This window comes from Bos taurus, chromosome 25 (genome assembly GCF_002263795.3).
Source record: "Bos taurus isolate L1 Dominette 01449 registration number 42190680 breed Hereford chromosome 25, ARS-UCD2.0, whole genome shotgun sequence".
In the NCBI taxonomy this organism is placed as follows: Eukaryota; Metazoa; Chordata; class Mammalia; order Artiodactyla; family Bovidae; genus Bos; species Bos taurus.
Genome location: NC_037352.1, coordinates 9,919,073 through 9,937,382, shown reverse-complemented (window position 1 = coordinate 9,937,382; position 18,310 = coordinate 9,919,073). Strand labels below are relative to the sequence as shown.

The 18,310-nt window shown below is 55.6% G+C and overlaps 4 protein-coding genes across 6 annotated transcripts; all 4 read left to right on the top strand.

Moving 5' to 3' along the window:
• The first annotated feature begins 261 nt into the window (after positions 1-261).
• PRM1 (protamine 1) lies at positions 262-741 on the top strand. Its single transcript, NM_174156.2, is given in 2 exon segments — positions 262-453; positions 555-741. Coding segments are annotated over 2 exon segments (156 nt in total). The 5' UTR covers positions 262-341; the 3' UTR covers positions 599-741.
• A 680-nt stretch (positions 742-1,421) lies between these two features.
• Positions 1,422-3,891, top strand: PRM2 (protamine 2). Of its 3 annotated transcripts, none has more exons than XM_024984645.2 (4): positions 1,422-1,577; positions 2,713-2,797; positions 3,137-3,498; positions 3,706-3,891. In XM_024984645.2, the coding sequence occupies exons 2-4, from the start codon at positions 2,766-2,768 to the stop codon at positions 3,753-3,755; spliced, it is 444 nt and encodes a 147-aa protein (XP_024840413.1). In that variant the 5' UTR covers positions 1,422-1,577; positions 2,713-2,765; the 3' UTR covers positions 3,756-3,891.
• Positions 3,892-5,234: 1,343 nt separating this feature from the next.
• Positions 5,235-5,632, top strand: PRM3 (protamine 3). The gene has a single exon (NM_001078053.2). It carries the CDS (start codon positions 5,262-5,264, stop codon positions 5,541-5,543), a length of 282 nt encoding a protein of 93 aa, NP_001071521.1. The 5' UTR covers positions 5,235-5,261; the 3' UTR covers positions 5,544-5,632.
• A 3,685-nt stretch (positions 5,633-9,317) lies between these two features.
• On the top strand, positions 9,318-10,865 carry TNP2 (transition protein 2). The gene is made up of 2 exons (NM_174200.2): positions 9,318-9,771; positions 10,686-10,865. The coding sequence occupies exons 1-2, from the start codon at positions 9,390-9,392 to the stop codon at positions 10,700-10,702; spliced, it is 399 nt and encodes a 132-aa protein (NP_776625.2). The 5' UTR covers positions 9,318-9,389; the 3' UTR covers positions 10,703-10,865.
• The last annotated feature ends 7,445 nt before the right edge of the window (positions 10,866-18,310 follow it).

The following is an 18,310-nucleotide window of genomic DNA, read 5'->3' as shown; positions in this document are numbered from 1 at the left end:
ATTTATATGCATTAATGACCTGGGGGGTCATTAATTAATGTGGAGGGGCCCCACCCCCACACACATCACAGCCCCACCCCTGCACATCACAGCCCCGCCCTCCCTCACCAAGCACCTCCCACATGCCCATATATGGGCATGATTTGGGCAGCTCTGACCCTGGTCTGTGAGGTCTGGGTCTCTGTGACCTCACAATGACCAGGACCCTGCCCGGGTCTATATAAGAGGCCGGGAAGTCGGCCCCTGTCACAGCCCACAAATTCCACCTGCTCACAGGTTGGCTGGCTCAACCAAGGCGGTATCCCCTGCTCTGAGCATCCAGGCCGAATCCACCCAGCACCATGGCCAGATACCGATGCTGCCTCACCCATAGCGGGAGCAGATGCCGCCGCCGCCGCCGAAGAAGATGTCGCAGACGAAGGAGGCGCTTTGGTCGGAGGCGCAGGAGGAGAGGTGAAGAGGGTCCATCCTTGGGGGCAGGGGCCAGGGAGCTGGGGCGGGGCTGGGGGTTTGGGCTGTGCTGAAGTGTCCTCGTGTCCTCTGGTTCTCTGCAGTGTGCTGCCGTCGCTACACCGTCATAAGGTGTACAAGACAGTAACCACACAGTAGCAAGACCACCGCACTCCTGCCTGAAAGGTCACCAGCCTTCAAGACCCTCTTGCCACATCTTGAACATGCCACCATTTCAATGACATGAACAGGAGCCTGCTAACGAACAATGCCACCTGTCAATAAATGTTGAAAGACATCATTCCACCCTTTGACTCTTTGCTTTGAGGGACTCGAGGCGGGGGGGGGGGGGAAGGAGGGGGTTGGGGATGCCAGGAAGAGGGGACACAAAGGATGGTTCATGCTGGATCTTGTTCCAAACTCAACTACTCCCGAGTCACAAACCAAACCTGCCTCCCAGCCCCTAGTCCTTTACAGACCCCTTTCCAGCGGGGACGGGAGCTGTGCTGGTTGATGAACACATCCCTCCCCAGTTCTGTGCTCAGTGGCTTTCTACTGACAGCTCGAGATGGGCCACAGAAATTGGCAAATGCTTCCACTAGGGCTTGCTTGCTGCCACCTCCCCTAGAGCCAAGAACCATTTCCCAGCTCAAGCTCAATTCACCAGCAACAATCCCTAAGGTGCCTGATGTTGACGTTTCCCATTGTTTAAAAAGATGATGTCTCTGGGTACAGTGAGTAACTTGTCCAGTGGTTGAGCCAAGCTATCATTTAATCAGGTACAATATCCTCATCCCGGGTGGACGAAACAAAAGTAACTTGCTCCACTCAACCATATGATTCTCTGAGATGTGAAGGTGATTCACGAAACACTGCTGTCTCCTGGGCGCAAAACTGTCAGATCATTAACACGAGAGCTTGGGTCACGAGCTCATGGCACAGCAATTTGGCACAGGGCGTTTTATCAGTGACCAGAACTCTGACCCAGCTGCCTAATGACAGGGCCATAGAAACATTGTGGCCCAACTTCCATCTCTGAGCACCATGGAGCATGGGTACTGGGCATTTGCCACTCCCAAGCCTCACACCCAACCTGCAAGGCAGTGTTGATGGCCCCGTCTTGGCAGGTGAGACCACTGAGCTGGGAGATGAACTCGCTTCCATGACTCAACCACTTGATTGGTTTCATAAGCCAGTCAGAAAGATGCTGGTGGGAGGGCTGAACATGGACCCTCCTGGGTAGGCTTTTACAAGTAGATCAAGGGCCAGTGGTGGAGATGCTGACTTAGCAGGGTCTCGGCGTAAGACCTGGGCATGCAGATTTTGAGCAAGTGCCCTATCCTATCCTACTAAGAAGGATGCTAACTGCTAAGTCACTTCAGTCGTGTCCAACTCTGTGCGACCCCATAGATGGAAGCCCACCAGGCTCCCCTGTCCCTGGGATTCTCCAGGCAAGAACACTGGAGTGGGTTGCCATTTCCTTCTCCAATGCGTGAAAGTGAAAAGTGAAAGGGAAGTCGCTCAGTCATGTCTGACTCTTAGCGACCCCATGGACTGCAGCCTACCAGGCTCCTCTATCCATGGGATTTTCCAGGCAAGAGTACTGGAGTGGGGTGCCATTGCCTTCTCCAACTAAGAAGGATAGGAGGCCTCAAAAGTTCCCTATCACCATTGTCAATAAATCACCACAAATTTCATAGCTTACAACACAAATGTATTGTCTTACATACATGGACCTTATGGGGCTAAAACTCAAGGTCTGAGCAGGTTCTGAAGGTTTTCAGAAGCATCATAACCTTGTCTTTCCCAGCTCCTTGCCAGCAACTGCATTCCTTGACTCAGGGCCCCTGCCTCCATTTTCAAAGCCAGTGGCTTAGCACCGTCAGATCTCTTCCTGTGACCCTCCTGCCTCCCTCTTCCACCTTATAAGGATACATGTGGTTTTGCGGAACCCACACTGAGCCCATCCAGATGATCTAGGATGAGCTTTCCATCTCTTTAAGTCACTCTTAAGTCCCTGCGTGTCTGCTCACTCTCAGGGGCGAGGGCGTGAGGGCATTCGTCTGCCTACCACGCTCTCCCCGCGGCTGCTATGGTTCTGATTCTGGATTTTCATGCCAGGAGAGGCTCAGCAGGAGGCCAGGGGTGGAGGGAAGATGGGCACATTTTTGGGGGAGGGAAGCGTGTGCCCGGGCTGGGGAAGTGGGTGGAGGGCTGAGGGCATATGAACTCTGAAGTCTGGGCTTGGCTCCTTATCTGCAGGCACCACGAGCAAGCAAGTCACTTAACCTCTTCCTGCCTCATTTAAGGAGTGAATGTATGGAATTTGTGGAATTCCTGGCACAGAGTGAGCATAAGATAACCCTGTGGACAGATAAGCCCCCATCCCAGCCCCCCGAGAGGCCACAGCAGTGGCTGCAAAGGCAGCAGGGAAGCTTCAGGAACCCCGAGGAGCTGGGGGAGGGGCAGGGTGTGAGGGCTTGGATCCAGACAAGGAGGCTGGCCCTCATCTTCAGAGGTTTTGTCCCCTGGTTTCGAGGCATGGGGGACACGTTTTACGGGGTGAGGAGTTGGCTGCCCGCGCCCTGTGCTGCCTTCACAGAAGGGGCCCAGGTGGGGACAATGGTGGGGTGGGGCCGCCAAGTCACAGTGGGGGGCCCCCTTTATATACAAGTCCCCCCCACAGGCTGCGGACAGACCCGACCAACACTGTTAACAGCAAGAGCAGGGGGCAGGCCTCAGCCTCCTCCCCGTCCCCCCAAGGCCAGCTGCCGTCTCAGCCCGAGTCGCCCACCCGTGACCCCTCCATCACGATGGTCCGATGCCACGTGAAGAGTCCAACTGAAAGTCCACCCGGGCAGCAGGGCTCCGGGCAGCAGGGCGAGACGGAGCACCCGGATCAGGCACGGGAGCTGAGGCCGGAAGACATCCCGGTCTACGGGAGGACTCACAGAGGCCGCTACCACTACAGACACAGGAGCCACACGCGGCGGCGCCCCTACCGGAGGCGCCGGAGAAGGGCCTGCAGGCACAGGAGGCGCCGCAGAGGTGCGGCGGGCCCCCCCTGCGCTCCCATCCCAGGCACCCCCCAGGCCTCCAGGCCAGGGCTCAGGTGGGCAGCGGGCGGCTCCTGCAGCTCTGGGGCCCCACCCTGTCAGACAGCCCCCTCATCCTGTGCCCCCACCCCACCCCGGCAGCCCCCCCTCCCCACCCAGGTTCCCTGGATGGCCCCGTAACTGGAACTTTTTCCAAAAGGCTGCCGAAGGATGAGGAGGAGGAGGAGGAGATGCAGAAGGCAGCTCTAAGCTTCCCTGGGCCCACCAGAAAGAGTCACCTGCCAGGAAGCCCCTCGCAAGACCATACCACATCCCCCTTGGAGCCCACGAGATCTTGAGTAAAATGAGCAAAAGTCATCTGCCAAATAAAGCTTGAGATAAGAAACCTGCTAGCCTGTCAGGATCTCTTTTGTACGAAGGCACAAACACATAGCTTCTGTTCCCCACGGGATCAGGGGAGCGGGGAGCGGCCGGGGCAGGGGGCTCATCCCCCAGTGCTGTGTGCTGGTGTGTTCCCCTCTGAGCCTGGGGGCGTCCGGTCACCGGGAGCCATCAGGACGCCCAAAGCCATGAACTCCACCTGGATCTTCCCATTTCCGGTCAACTCCCCAGCCACTGAAGAACCTGAAAGGGCGCTGGGCGGCGGGGGCAAGTGGGAACTGAGACAAGATGGGAAGCAGGTCTGGCGTGCTCCAGCAAGAACAAGGCTGGCGCTGGGAGGGGGAACGAAAGGCAAAAGGCAGAACCGGGTGAGGCGGCGTGGGCCACTAGGGTTTGGAGATGGGACCCTTATCCAGGACAGAGTCCGTTCCTTCCTGCTCCGAGCTTCTGATGGCTTCTTATAATCTTTGGAGTCCCTCTGCTGTGGCCACATCTCCAATCTCTGCTCCCCGTGTGAAATCTCTCCGCCTCCCTCTAACAGGGACACTTATGGTTGCATTCAGGGCCCACTCAGATAACCCAGGATAATCTCACAATCCTGGGAGGGTCCTATTCAGCTGACCACAGCCACTGAGGGTTTGGGACAAGATCTCAGTTATGGCTCATGTTGGAGAACGAATTCCCAGTGCTCAGAAATGACCAAGCAGACTTAATCCCCTTCCTGGCTGAAACTGGGCTGGACGGACATGTGTAGCTAGAGAGACTAGTGACCCCAAGGGCTTATGAACCGTGCCTTTAAAGGGTGACTTTGGAGAACAGGAAGAGTAGGGTTTTCTTTAGTTTCTTTTGTTTTAATCGTTAAAAAAACATGTGATTTAGGTATGTCTGTGAAGGCACCACCCAGGTCAAGAAACCAGACACTTCCAGGCCCGCGGGAAGGCTCCCTTCAGGCTGCCTTTCATCCCATCCTGTCACCAGCTCTCTGAGGCTGGGCACTTCTGGGGTGTGGGGAGGAGTCTGTGTGCTCTCCTGCTTGAGGAAATTCTATCCCCAACTCTCACCCCAGCTCAAATGGGGGGACCCCAGCCAGGGCAAACAAGGCCGGATGGAGGCGGCAACACAGCAGGGTGAGGCTGCCTGGCTGGGCCTGCCATCTCGTCTCTGTCTTGCCCTGTGGCTGGCGGGGCCTCGGCGGGGTAGCTGGTGGCCCGGGTTGAGTGGGGTTGTCGGCTCAGACTCAGGTCACCGAGGGCTGGAGGCTCCAGGGCGGGGGGCCCTTTGTGATGTCAGCGCCCTGCCTACCAGCCTCAGCGGCCCCTCCGTACCCTGCCAGTGGCCTTTCCTCCCAGTCCAGTGAGGCAGCCGAGGCAGGTGATGGGTTCCCGCTGCGCCAAGCTTGGGACGGGCCACGGCCGGGGCCACGAATCCTCCATGAAGAAGCTCGTGGCCTGCGTGAGCCAGGATAACTTCTCCTTGTCGTCGGAGGGCGAGGAGGAGGAAGAAGGCGAGGAGGAGGAGGAGGAGGAGGGAGAAGAGGAGGAGCTCCCGGTGCAGGGCAAGCTGCTGCTGATGGAGGCCGGGCAGCAGGAGGAAGGGGCCGAAGACGCCGACTCAGAGGTCCAGCAGAGCCCCGAGCCCAAGCAGACGCGCTCCTGACCTGCGATGTGGCTGGGGAAGAGGAGCTGTCGCCGTTCCTGAGAGGAGGAGAGCTTTCAGAAAAGAGTCAATAAAGAGTCTCCTAGGAATCCTCCTCCTCCTGTCTCTCCTTGCCCCGCCACCACCCCTGACCCCGGTGTCTGGTACCGTGTGTCGGGGGTGTGTGTTGGGGGGAGTGTGTGTGTGTATAGGGAGGCGGAAGAGCAGTGACCCCTGTCCCTGAACCCCAGCCAGAAGTCCTCGAAAGGTCCTCTCCCTGAGGCCTCTCGGCCGCTGTCCCCTGCTGTGGCGGGTGGAGCATATGGTGTCCTGGGCGCGTCCCACCTCCAGGGAGGACGCCTCTCCGAGTCTGAGCACCCGGTGGGACAGCATCATCTCCCTCAGCACACCCCCACTGCTTTTCTAACCGTGGACAGTATTTTTTGGGGGGGAAGGGGAGTGGTGGTTGTGTCACGAAGCATGAGGCATCTTAGTTCCCTGACCAGGGATCGAACCCCTCCTCCCTGCCTGCTGCAGTGGAAGCACAGAGTCTTAACTGCGGGGCTGCTGGGGAAGACCCTGGAGAGTCCCAGAGCACAGGCGTGGGAGCTCAGCAGACCTCCTGCCAGTTTCCTTGCGCCCGCTGCGTGACACTGAGCACATCCCTGTCTGCCTGTTGACACTAGCGACCCCGCAGGCCAGTGGGTCAGGAGAAGTGACTGAGATGCTGGGGAGGGACTGGGCCTGGCACACAGCGAGTGTTTCACCCAAGACGGGCACTGCAGCTGGAGCCACGGGGGTCCCACCTGACTCACAGACCCTGGTATGGGGGGACAGAGCAGGGGGAGGGGTCTGAGTCCTTCTCAGCCACTGGTTCTGCTACCATCCTCAGGCTCAAGGGGACTGTTGGAACCCCTGCGAAAGGCTCGCCTCTGCCTTGCTCGGGGAGGTCCCGCTGTGGGACAGAGCCGATGCCCTCACAAGGGCAGTGGGCAAAGGAAGCCCAGAGGAAGCCAGAAAGGACAGAGGCCCAGACCTGGGTCCCTCAAGCTGGCCTTCCTTAGAAGCATCGGAATGCGCCTGTTGCCCCTCCTGGCCATGGCTCCCTTAACCCTTTTCTTTCCAATAGAAAAACAAACATGATCTCCACCCTCCGCCCTCCATAGCAACCAAAACACCAGTCTGGTGGGCCATTGAGAAGGATTCTGATTGGGGTTGCTGGGAGGGCTGGGGAGGTGGTATCTCCAGGGATGGTGTGAGAGGTAAGGAGAGGTCCTGGGCTCCTCAGAGAGTGGAGGCCACCATCACTAAGGCCTGGAGGCAGAGCAGGGCAGGGGAGGCCCGAGGGGGCGGCCCTGCTCTCTGACTATCCATCCCTGTCCCAACCAAGCAACACGGTCAGAAGCTCCGTCCTTCTGTCCACGGCCCACAGGTCCACCCGCCCATTCACCTGCCCAGCAAACATTTGTGAAGTCCTTGCTGTATGCCTGGCACTGTGCCAGTCACTGTGGGCCCCGAGATTAATAAACCACAGTCTCTGTCCCACCCTGATAGCTCAATTGATAAAGAATCCACCAGCAATGCGGAAGACCTGGATTTGATCCCTGGGTTGGGAAGATCCCCTGGAGAAGGGATAGGCTACCCACTCCAGTATTCTGGCCTGGAGAATCCCATGGACTGTATAGACCACGGGGGTCGCAAAGAGTTGGACATGACTGAGTGACTTTCACTTCACTCTGTCCCACCAGGCACTCTAGGGTGGGGAAGTGGGCAGAGTGGAAGAGTAGGGGGAGGGGGGCGGAGAGGTACGGGACACCTACACAGAGTCTTCACAGCGTGGTCCCCAGCCAGCCCTGAGCCCACACAAGGCAGCGGCTTAGAACAGGGCCACTCGAGCCCCCTTCATCCCCGCGGAGGCCTCAGTGACCACGAGGGTGGACTGGAGGCGGCCAAGCCTGAGTCCGAATCCTGGCTCTGCCACTGACTAGCTGTGGGGCTCCGGGCTGGTCATTCAACCTCTCTGAGCCCGCTTCTGCTTTGCAAACTGTAATATTAGTTCCCCAGGGCTGCTGTAACAAGTGATCAAAAACCTGGCAGCTTATAATATATCCTTTCACCTTCCAGAGGCCAGAAGTCTGAAATCAAGTTCTCTGGGCCACAGGCCCTGGCGGCCCCAGGGCAGCCTCCCTCTCCTTGTCCAGCCTACGGGGTCCCCATGGCTCATGGCTGCATGGCTCTAGTCTGGGCCTCTGCCTTCCTGGGGCCCCTTCTCCCTGATCCTTCTCTTTGCTTTCTTATAAAGACATTGGCCTTTGGATTTAGGGTGCACTTGGATAATTCAGGATGCTCTGAATATCCTTAATTACATCTGCAAAGAGGCTTTTCCAAATACAGTGACATTGACAGCTTCCAGGGATTGGGACGTGGACACATCCTTTGGGGGACTCTGTTCAGCCCAGTCCAAAGGTCACTAAGACTCAGAGACAAAGCCACCTAGAAGAGGTGGGGGCAGAGCCCAGCCATATCGGAAGTGTTCCCTAAAAGAGGGTGATTTTCACCATGTGATCTGACACATTTATGAAGAAATAAACTACAATAAAAGCAGATGATAGCAAAGCTGTGCGTGAGCAACAGACGTAGGCTGGGGGTTCTGCTAGAGGGAGGGGAGGTGGAGATGGAGGGAGTCTCCCGAGGTTGAGCTATAGGGAGGGTTGAGGGCCAAGAGCTGAGACCAAGCGTTGACCGAGGCGGGGGAGGCATGGATGGCTGTGGAGAGAAAGGGATGAAGGAGCTCTGACCAGGCCGTGTGCACACGCACGCACGGGGTGGGCTTTCTTCCCCAGGGGCTAGGAGGTCAGAGCAGGGGTGCACACTGGGGCCGTGCTAGCAGTGGGGGAGGGGAGCGGAGGCGGCAGGCGGGAGGCAGGAGACCGGTTTTCAAGCGCCTCCTGAGGTTTGACGGGCGTCTCAGGCTCACAAGAATGCCAGGAAGGAAGGGGTGACAGCCCTTTGTCCAACAGGGAAACCAGGCCTCAAAACAACTGACCCAAGACAGGATATCAGAACAGAGTGGGCTTTGAACCCGACTCTGGATTTCCCAGCTATAAATCCTGCTAGGGAGGCAGGCTTGTCAGGCAGGCCCCAGGACCACCGTGGGTCCCTTTGGTTACTTTTTTTGTTTGTTCGTTTTATTCATTTATTAATTAGTTTATTTTTAACTGAAGGATAACCCCTTTACAGTATTGTGCTGGTTTCTGCCATACATTCACATCTTTGGTCACTCTTACCCTCCACCTGATAAGTCATCCCATGGCTCAACGCGCACCCACCCCGGTGGCGGTCATCTGCCTTACTGACCACCCACCCATCCCCACTCTACTGGGGTCAGGGCTGTGCTCCTGGATTCCAGCCTGCCTGCGTGGAGCCAGAACAAGACTGGGCATGCTCGGACACGTTTATTGAGTTCTTACTGCAGGCTGGCCCCAAGGAAGGGGTAGGTGTGCTACGCCCCGTTCTACAAAAGCAGGGAAACTGGGACTAGAGAGGCGGATGCCCGGGGGGAAGAGATCAGAAGGAAAAGCAGCAGCAGGCCCAGGTGTGGGCCCAGCTCCACCCGACCTGAGGGGCTGCTCTCAACCCACAGACACGCCCTTTGAAAGCTGCCCCACCCTGCGTGTTAGGATGAGGGCAGAGGGCTTTGTTCCCCGTTGCGCCACATCTGTTACATACCCCCCTGTGGCCGGTGCCATCACAATCGGGCCCAACTATATAACCAGGGGCTGCCAGGGCCTCTGTGAAGCTGGGTCTGCCAGAAGAGGAGGAGGAGGCGGCGGCCCCTGCCCCTCTAAGCGAGGCCGCCCCCCACCCATGGACACCAAGACACAGAGCCTTCCCAACACCCACGCCCAGCCCCACAGCAACTCTCGGCCCCAAAGCCACGCCTGCCACCACTGCAGCTGCAGCCAGCACTGCCAGAGCCGCAGCCGCAGCCGCAGCTGCCGCAGCCGCAGCTCCAGCCGGCGCCCGAGGAGCCACCGCAGCCCCACTGGCCGCCAGGGCCAGAGCCCAGGCCCCAGCCCTCCTCTGAGGCGCCACAGACACACCATGCACTCCCACCAGTGTCCCTCGCGGCCCGTCACCCACTCTTGCAGCCACTCCAAGAACAGAAAGAACTTGGAGGGAAAGGTGATCAAGAGGAAGCAGGTCAAGAGGAGCAAGCAGGTGTACAAAAGAAAGAGGCAGAGCTCAGGTACCTGTCAAGCCGGTGGCCTTTCACAGGACTCCCCCAGAGAAGGGCGGCGCAGCCCAGCAGGGCTGTAGAGGCGGTGAGGTGAAGGCTGCCTCCGCCAAGTCAGAGCACAGAGGACCCACAGGCAAGGGTTAAGAGGGAGAGGGAACTATGACAGTTGTATATACATGATGCATTGATGGAATAGCTCTTTAATTGGATGGGTTGATTGGAAGGATGGACGAACGGCAGATTAGCTAGGTGGAAGCATGGAGAGGTGAATAAGGCTGGGTAGATGAATAATTAGGAGGCCTGTTAGATAGCGAATGGGGAGAAGAGTTAGATGGTTGCTTGAGTGGATGGGTAAGAAGGATGAGGGGAAGGAATGAATCCATTAAGTGACTGAGAATCAGAAGGGATGTGATTAGATTTCTAGATTGGGCTGATGCATTGGGAGGGTGAATGAATTGGTTGGCTGGGCAGATGGCTGAGTAGATAAGGGTTTGAACACAATTGGATATCTGGAGGCATGACTATTGAGAGGATATGAATTGGTTAAATAATGGTGGTCTAGGTGGGTGGAGGATCAGGTTGGTGGATGGATAAATGAACTGATAGATGAACTGACTGGATGGCAAGCTGGCTGAATGGACTAACTGGACCAATGAACGAAAGAAAGACAGTGGGATTGGTGGACTGGATGTGTAGCCTGGACGTGGTTTAAAGAATGAAATGAATGTTGGACTGGGTTGAATTCACGGGTGCATGATAAATGGATGGATTCCCAAGTCAAAAGGACCCTGATGATTGTGTCAGTTCTAGCCATGCCCCATATCTGATTACACACGAGCATCCAAAAACCCAAAGGAGAGGGTTAAGTGACCTTAGGAAGCACTCAGTTATTAAAGGCTCCCTTTCCCATTTCTATCCCTTAGGACGGAAGTACAACTGAGATGACACCCCACGGTTTGTTCCTGTGTCTGTTTCATCCAGATAAGAAACGCCATCACACGTTGAATGCTAGAAGGAAGAAGTAAACTTTGCAGGAACATGTTACTACAGTGATTTCTATGCAACATTGATTAAAGCTCGTACACTGGATGACTTATCCTGGAGTTGTTTCATTAACTGTGTCATGTTTTGGGGGGCCTGGTTGGAAGTACAAAGCAGGGAAGAGGTTGGGTAGGGAGGAGGGACATGCCTTGGGATGGGATCTCATAAAAGTGTAAGGTATCAGTCCTCATGTGGAGCAGAAATGAATGGAAGGTAAACACACCAAGAAGCCTTTGGCATAGATGGGCAATGCTCTCTCGGGAGCGCGTATAGCTCCCATGTGCTCATGCACGGGAGAAGGCAGTGGCACCCCACTCCAGTACTCTTGCCTGGAAAATCCCATGGATGGAGGAGCCTGGTAGGCTGCAGTCCATGGGGTCGCCAAGAGTCGGACACAACTGAGCGACTTCCCTTTCACTTCACTTTCATGCACTGGAGACAGAAATGGCAACCCACTCCAGTGTTCTTGCCTGGAGAATCCCAGGGACTGGGAAAGCCTGGTGGGTTGCCGTCTATGGGGTCGCACAGAGTCGGACACGACTGAAGTGACTCAGCAGCAGCAGTGCACACGCACACTCACACACGGGATATGCTCGAGCCCACACACTGTTCATGTCATCCACACGCAGAGTGAGCAGGCCAGGACCATGGCAGGAGACAAGCAGGAAGGGGGTTAGGAACATGTGCTTTGCAGTCCAGAGCATCCTGAGTTTGAGTCCTGGCTCATTTTGTTTGCCTGCTGTGTTCCCTTGGGTTGGTGATCAACCTCTCTGAGCCTCATTTGTTTCAATACATAAAGGGCAAAGTGCTTTCAGGGGCTGGGCTGAAACACAAGACGCATCCACAGAAAGAACACAAACGTACAAGCACAAGATTTGCTAGTCACGGGACCTCCCTGATGCTCCGGTGGTTAAGAATCCACCTTTTAATAATGCAGGGGACGTGGGTTCAATCCCTGGTCAGGGAACTGATCCCCACAGGCCACAACTAGAGAGCCCATGTGCCGCAAGTACAGAGCCCGCACACTCTGGAGCCCACGTGCTGCAAGGAAAGATCCCACCTGCCGCAACTAAGGCCGGACATAGCCAAATATGAAACATTTGCTGGTCACAATAAGCAGAATCAAGGAAGCCGGTCTGGGTGTAACACAGAGCAACTCTGGTGGGGCTGGGGGTGGGGACAGAGTTCAAGGAAATGGGGACCCGAGGAAAGCACATTGCAGGCGAGAGAACAGCATGTGCAAGCCTGGAGGGAGCAAGGAAGGAGTCTGAGGTATTCCAAAGGCTACAGCGGCTGGCACAGGTGTGTGGGGGGCTGCCAGGGGGTGGGAGCGCCAGGCGGGGGCCAGGCCATGCAGGGTTTGCAGGCCGTGGGGAACCTGGACATTTTATTTGGTGTGCTAAGTCACGGGAGGTCTTAATCAGGCAAGCAACAGGGTCGAGCATCTATGCTGTGTGGAGAGTGACTGGCAGGGGACTGAAGGGACAAGAGGAAGCGCTGTGGGCAGCGTGTGGCCAGGAGGGAGGGCGCAGAGCCTGGACCAAGCGTGGCAACAGAGACGTTCCTCTTGGAGGGAAATTCTGAGATCAGAGATTCCTGCTAAGCCCCAAAACTCCTGGTTCCCTGTTCAAAAACCTAAGTCTGGAACTTCCGTGGTGGCCCAGTGGTTGAGGATCTGTCTGCCAAGGCAGGGGACATGGGTTTGATCCTTGGTCTGGGAAGATTCCACATGTCATGGAGCAACTAAGCCCGTGAGCCACAACTACCAAAGTCCGCGGGCCCTACAGCCCGTGCTCTGCAGCAAGAAAAGCCACCGCAGTGGGAGCCTCGCGCACCACGACTACAGAGGAGCCCCCACTCGCCATAGCTCGAGAAAGCCCTTGTGTATCAACAAAGACCCAGCACAAACAAACAAAAAGTAAGGCCAAATAAAGCCATGATAGTCACTGAAACACCTCTGTGCAGAAACGGTTGGGAAGTGCTTCTAGAGAGCAAGTTTTAAGGGAGGAGGTGGAGACAGAGGGTCAGAGGATAAGGTCAGGGACTTTAAGACCCACTCACCAGAGGACTTCCCTATTCCCTGGACAATGTCCTTGTCTGATACGATCACAGAAGGCAGGAGCTCTACTGCAGAGAACATCAACTCTGTAATAGAAGTGAACTGGGAAGCAGACAGACTGGGTCACAACTGTGCTTTACGGACCCATTCTGACCCCACATTCCCTGAAACCAACACTCAGAAAGAAGTGCCTCAGTAACACAGACACCCAGTCACATATATAAAGAAACTGCCATTCAAACCCACTCAGACGCAGAGCCCGAGGTTCACGTGCGGACTCCCAAACGCACGTCCCCGCCTCCACACACACACACAGGTTCTCACACGCCTCCCCTCCCACACAATGAAACACAAGCAAGCACTTGCAGGCGCACAGCTACCCTCCCGCAGTCAGACACACAGTGACAACAGGAGCAAAATCAAACCACAGATTCATTCTTTGGCTTACTTGGTTTGGGGTGGCGGCGGCAGTAGTCTGGCGGCAGGCCTGCTGGAAACCCAAATTCAGGAAACAGAGAGAAGTAGATGCTAACTCCAGCCACTGAGGGGCCTGGCACGTTCTGCCCGTGTTGGGATGTTGGGGTGAAGTTAGGTCTGGGGAACAGAAACAGCCCTGCCTGTGGTGGGGCTGCTCGCTCAGCTGCCTGGGGAGCACCCTTCTAAGAGGACCCAACAGTCCTAGGGGTGGAGGGGGGACAGCCAGGGAAGAGGGTACAGGCCCTCTGTAGTGCTGAGATGCCTATTAGAGGTACAATTCAGGAGGAAAGAGTACCTCAAGCTCTGGAGATTCGGCCCCTCTCTTCCCTCACTGGGTGACCCCAGGACTGCCTCTTCGCCTCTCTGAGCCTTGGTTCAAGCAGTAAAGACTCTGCCTGCAATGCGGGAGGCCCGGGTTTGGTCCCTGAGTCAGGAAGATCCCCTGGAAGAGAGAACGGCAACCCAGCCCGGTATTCTTGCCTGGAAAATCCCATGGACAGAGGAGCCTGGTGGGCTACAGTCCACGGGGTCACAGAGAGTCAGACACGACTGAGGGCCCAACAGCGTGCTTTCTTTCACCCTGTAAAGCGGGCCAAGGCGCCGTGCTGTTCTTGATTGCTGAACCCCTGTACCAGCATGGGGCCTGGGCACGCGTTAGGTGCCCAGCAAATACTGGACGGACACAGGAAAGACAGTGAGATGCTACTTGTATACCTGCTGAATAGGCAAAACCAGAAAAGGCTGGATGATACTAGCCAGGTACTGAGAGGGCCCAGCCAAGTAGATATGATTGAATGCAGTCGCCTGGAGGGCAGACGTGCACACGCAGGCTGGCAGGCGACTGGGCGGTGTCTATGAGAAGTGTGCAAAGCGTTTCTCACACACATGTGCCAGAGTTCAGGGCCTCGTGGCTTGCAAGAGCAAAAAACTGCTACAGGACCCACAGGAGGGCTAAGTGAACACGGAGGTTCACTGAGGACTATCGTGCAGTTTTTAAAAGTACGGGGTTGACCTCTGTGCAATCCCTCCAGACTGCCACGACATGCTGCTGGGTGAAAGGGCAAGATGGAGAAGGAAACACCACTGGGGGAGGGCAAAATTCCACACAAAGCAGCCCTGTACTTTTATGTGGGAAAAAGCAGGTATGTAAGTGCTTAGACAAGATGTGGAAGGACACAGACTAAGTGGGTGCCTGGGGATGCGTTGGGGGGAAGGGAGATGCTTTGTTTTCTACAAAAACACGAAAAAGTAAATTAGGGAGAAAAGGAAGGAGCATCAGGGGAGCATGTAACAAGCACTCAGCAAAGCTCTGTCGACTCTGGAAAGAGATAACGCAGGAATGCTGAATGTAAACTCTGTGTCTGCAAAGTGCTGTTAACTTTTCTTGACAGCGCTCGTCCATTCTGGGCCTGCTGGTCCAGGCGAGAGGATCCAGGAGCCCCTTCCCAGAGGGATTCACCGCCCCGGGGCACAGAGAGGCCAACGCTGGCCGCCCACCGCTGTCCCCAGTCGAGCCTCTGCCTGTAAACCGTGCAGGTGGCACCGGTGCCCCTCTGCTTCCCGGAGCCTCGTCTGCCACCACTTGCCACGCGGGTCCTCAAGCTGCAGCCTCCAGGCCTCTGCTGACCGCCATGCTCTGCCAGAAGTGCTCTGCCTACTTCTCCTTGGGCTGAGTTTCGCTTGCTCTTTAAAATTTGGGTCAAGGGACTTCCCTGGTGGTCCAGTGGCTAAGAATCTGCCTACCAATGCAGGGGACACGGGTTTGATCCCTGGTCTGGGAGGATCCCATAGCTGAGGAGCAGTTAAGCCTGTGAGCCACAGCTACTGAGCCTGTGCTCCAGAGCCCGTGAACCGGAACTCCTGAGCCCGTGCACTGCAACTACTGAAGCCTGCTCGCCTAGAGCCCGGGCTCCGCAACAAAAGAAGTCACCGCAACGAGAAGCCTGCTCACAGCAACCAGGGAGTACCCTATGAACCATAAGCAAGTAAATGTGCTCAGCCACTCAGTCGTGTCTGACTCTTTGTGACCCCAAGGACAGTAGCCCTCCAGGCTCCTCTGTCCATGGGATTCTCCAGGCAAGAACACTGGAGTGGGTTGTTATGCCTTTCCCCAAAGGATCTTCCCGACCCAGTGATCGAAGGCCTGTCTCCCACGTCTCTTGCATTGCAGGTGGATTCTTTACCGCTGAGCCACCTGGGAAGCCCAAATAAATAAATAAATAAATTTGGGGCAAGTTCGCCTCCTCCCAGAGCCTGCTCAGCCCTGCTGGCTTGGCCAGGGACCTTTTCTGGAGCCAGCAGACACTGGGCTTCTCACACCACAAATCTGCTGCTGGCCTGTGTCCTGAAGCAACAGGCCTTAAGCGAGGGAACTGGGACGCGGTGAGCCCCTGGTCACGGCGCCTGCCCCACCCCACGGCTTTCTCACGGTGCGTGGCTTAGAGCTGAGGAGGCGCTTGCCCCCACCCCCAAGGTCCCCAACCTGTGACAGTCAGCCCTTGTGTCTAGTGGCACAGCTTCTGAAAATTCTTATTTCCCCTCTATGCCAGCTGCCAGAGGTGACTGCCGTTGTTCTTGTCGTCAGCTCGTGGTACCTACTTTGCCACTTATGAGATGGGGTAGGATGGGAACCAGATGGGCCTGTTAGAATGGTGGGAAAAACAGAATAAATCAGCTTGGAGTGAGGTCCTGGGAGATTTACTGATGAAAAGGCACTGGGCCTGTCAGGCTTGGGCTTTGCGACAGGCAACTTGCCTGAAGTCACAGGGAGAGTGGGAGCGCGGGGTGGGGGGAGGGGAGCTGGGACTGCGACCTGCTGTGTCACAGCCAGGGCTCTCAGAAGTCCTCTTCCCAGGCCCTCCTTTTTTCCAGCTATGAACACGGTACCAGCATTCTGAAAGCTGGCTAATACTGGATATTCCGCATAATCTCTGACCTCATCTCTCCTGTTTCACCCGTCACATGGAGATCAAGGGCCTGCTGGAATGTTCCTACCAGGTCTCCCCAGGACCTGGAGTCCAGCCACCAGCTCAGGCCATGACCCCTCTCCTGCTCGACGAGCGCCCTCTCCTTGGGCTCGAGCGTCCCCTCCCCTCCACGGAAAGTGTGTTCCTGTGTGATCTCCTGCCGTCGGGATCAGCCAGGACTGGGTTCTACCTCACGTCACGCGGCAGTCTCTGTGGACGGAGGCCAAGCCCCAGGTTCTCCAAGACACTCTCGCCACGTTTCACCAGCTCTTTGAGGAGCAATTTTCTCATCTGGGAAATGGCGACATAATTTCCACCTCACAGAACCACGTGCGTGCGTGTGTGCTCAGTCATGTCCAACTCTTTGTGACCCCGTGGACTGTAGCCCCGCCAGGCTCCTCTGTCCGTGGGATTTCCCAGGCAAGAATACTGGCATGGGTTGCTATTTCCTTCTCCAGGGGATCTTCCCAACCCAGGGATTAAACCCGTGTCTACCCGGATCTGCGTTGCAGGCAGATTCTTCACTGCTGAACCACTAGGGAAGCCAAGGGGTATGTGTGTGGGGGGGTGTGAATAAGACAATATGCCCAGACTGTCACCTGGACCACAGCTGGCTGAGCAAATGATGCCTCCTCTTCCTGGGTCCCTGGGGAGTGAGGGCTGACCCCAGGACTCAGGTCTCGGGCTCCTCAAGCAGGGCTCTCTACTACAACGCACACGTGTCCTGGCTTCCCTTTAGGATTGTCTTTGTACCCATTTTGGGGGCTAGTGTGGTTACATCCTTGGGGGGGGGTGGTCAGGGACAGTTGTGAGGTGTGTCCCAAGCCCCCACACTATACATCACTGTGGCTACTATCTCAGCAGTCCAGAAAGTCAGTAGCCAGAGGATTCTTTCCATGCCCAATCCTGTAGCATCTCCTGGGCTGGAAGAAATGTCTCCTGCAGTCTGGGTGAAATCTAAACACTTCCCATGTCCCCACAAAGCCTGCACCATGAACTGGACCTGTCAACCTCTATACCTCACCACCTTGCACGACACGTGTCTCCTTTTTGATCCTCAACCCCGCCGATCACTCCCACCACAGGCCCTTTGCACTGGCTGTTGTACCTGGAATCCTTATCACCCCTTATTTAGAAAGGCCTCAACTTCAACCTCCAACCAAGAGGCTTTCCCTGACTGCTTTATCTCACTCTTGCCCATACTCCACAAAAACCCTGTTGCTCTTTCTTCTCTGTTTGTTATCCCATAGCACTTACCATGATCTAAATTGATCTAATGAATTTACTTCCTATTTCTCCTATGACTGCTTGAAGACCCCTGAGTTCCCAGTGCCTGGCAGATAATAGACACTCAATAAATGTGTATGTACCGCACAATTGCACTCATTTCACACGATAGTAAAGTAATGCTCAAAATTTTGCAAGCCAGGCTTCAGCAGTACGTGAACCGTGAACTTCCAGGTGTTCAAGCTGGTTTTAGAAAAGGCAGAGGAACCAGAGATCAAATTGCCAACATCTGCTGGATCATCGAAAAAGCAAGAGAGTTCCAGAAAAAACATCTATTTCTGCTTTATTAACTATGCCAAAACCTTTGACTGTGTGGACCACAATAAACTGTGGAAAATTCTGAAAGAGATGGGAATACCAGACCACCTGACCTGCGTCTTGAGAAACCTATATGCAGGTCAGGAAGCAACAGTTAGAACTGGACATGGAACAGACTGGTTCCAAATAGGAAAAGGAGTACAGCAAGGCTGCATATTGTCACCGTGCTTATTTAACTTCTATGCAGAGTACATCATGAGAAACGCTGGGCTGGAAGAAGCACAAGCTGGAATCATGATTGCCGGGAGAAATATCAATAACCTCAGATATGCAGATGATACCACCCTTATGGCAGAAAGTGAAGAGGAACTAAAGAGCGTCTTGATGAAAGTGAAAGAGGAAAGTGAAAAAGTTGGCTTAAAGCTCAACATTCAGAAAACTAAGATCATGGCATCTGGTC

Coding starts and splice junctions, on each gene's coding strand:
- PRM2 (XM_059881153.1), top strand. CDS start 2,766: ATGTATGGAATTTGTGGAATTCCTGGCACAGA. Junction 2,798..3,136: donor TGTGGAATTCCTGGCACAGA/GTGAGCATAAGA, acceptor TCCCCCCCACAG/GCTGCGGACAGACCCGACCA. Junction 3,563..3,705: donor GCCTCCAGGCCAGGGCTCAG/GTGGGCAGCGGG, acceptor TTTTTCCAAAAG/GCTGCCGAAGGATGAGGAGG.
- PRM3 (NM_001078053.2), top strand. CDS start 5,262: ATGGGTTCCCGCTGCGCCAAGCTTGGGACGGGCCACGGCCGGGGCCAC.
- TNP2 (NM_174200.2), top strand. CDS start 9,390: ATGGACACCAAGACACAGAGCCTTCCCAACACCCACGCCCAGCCCCAC.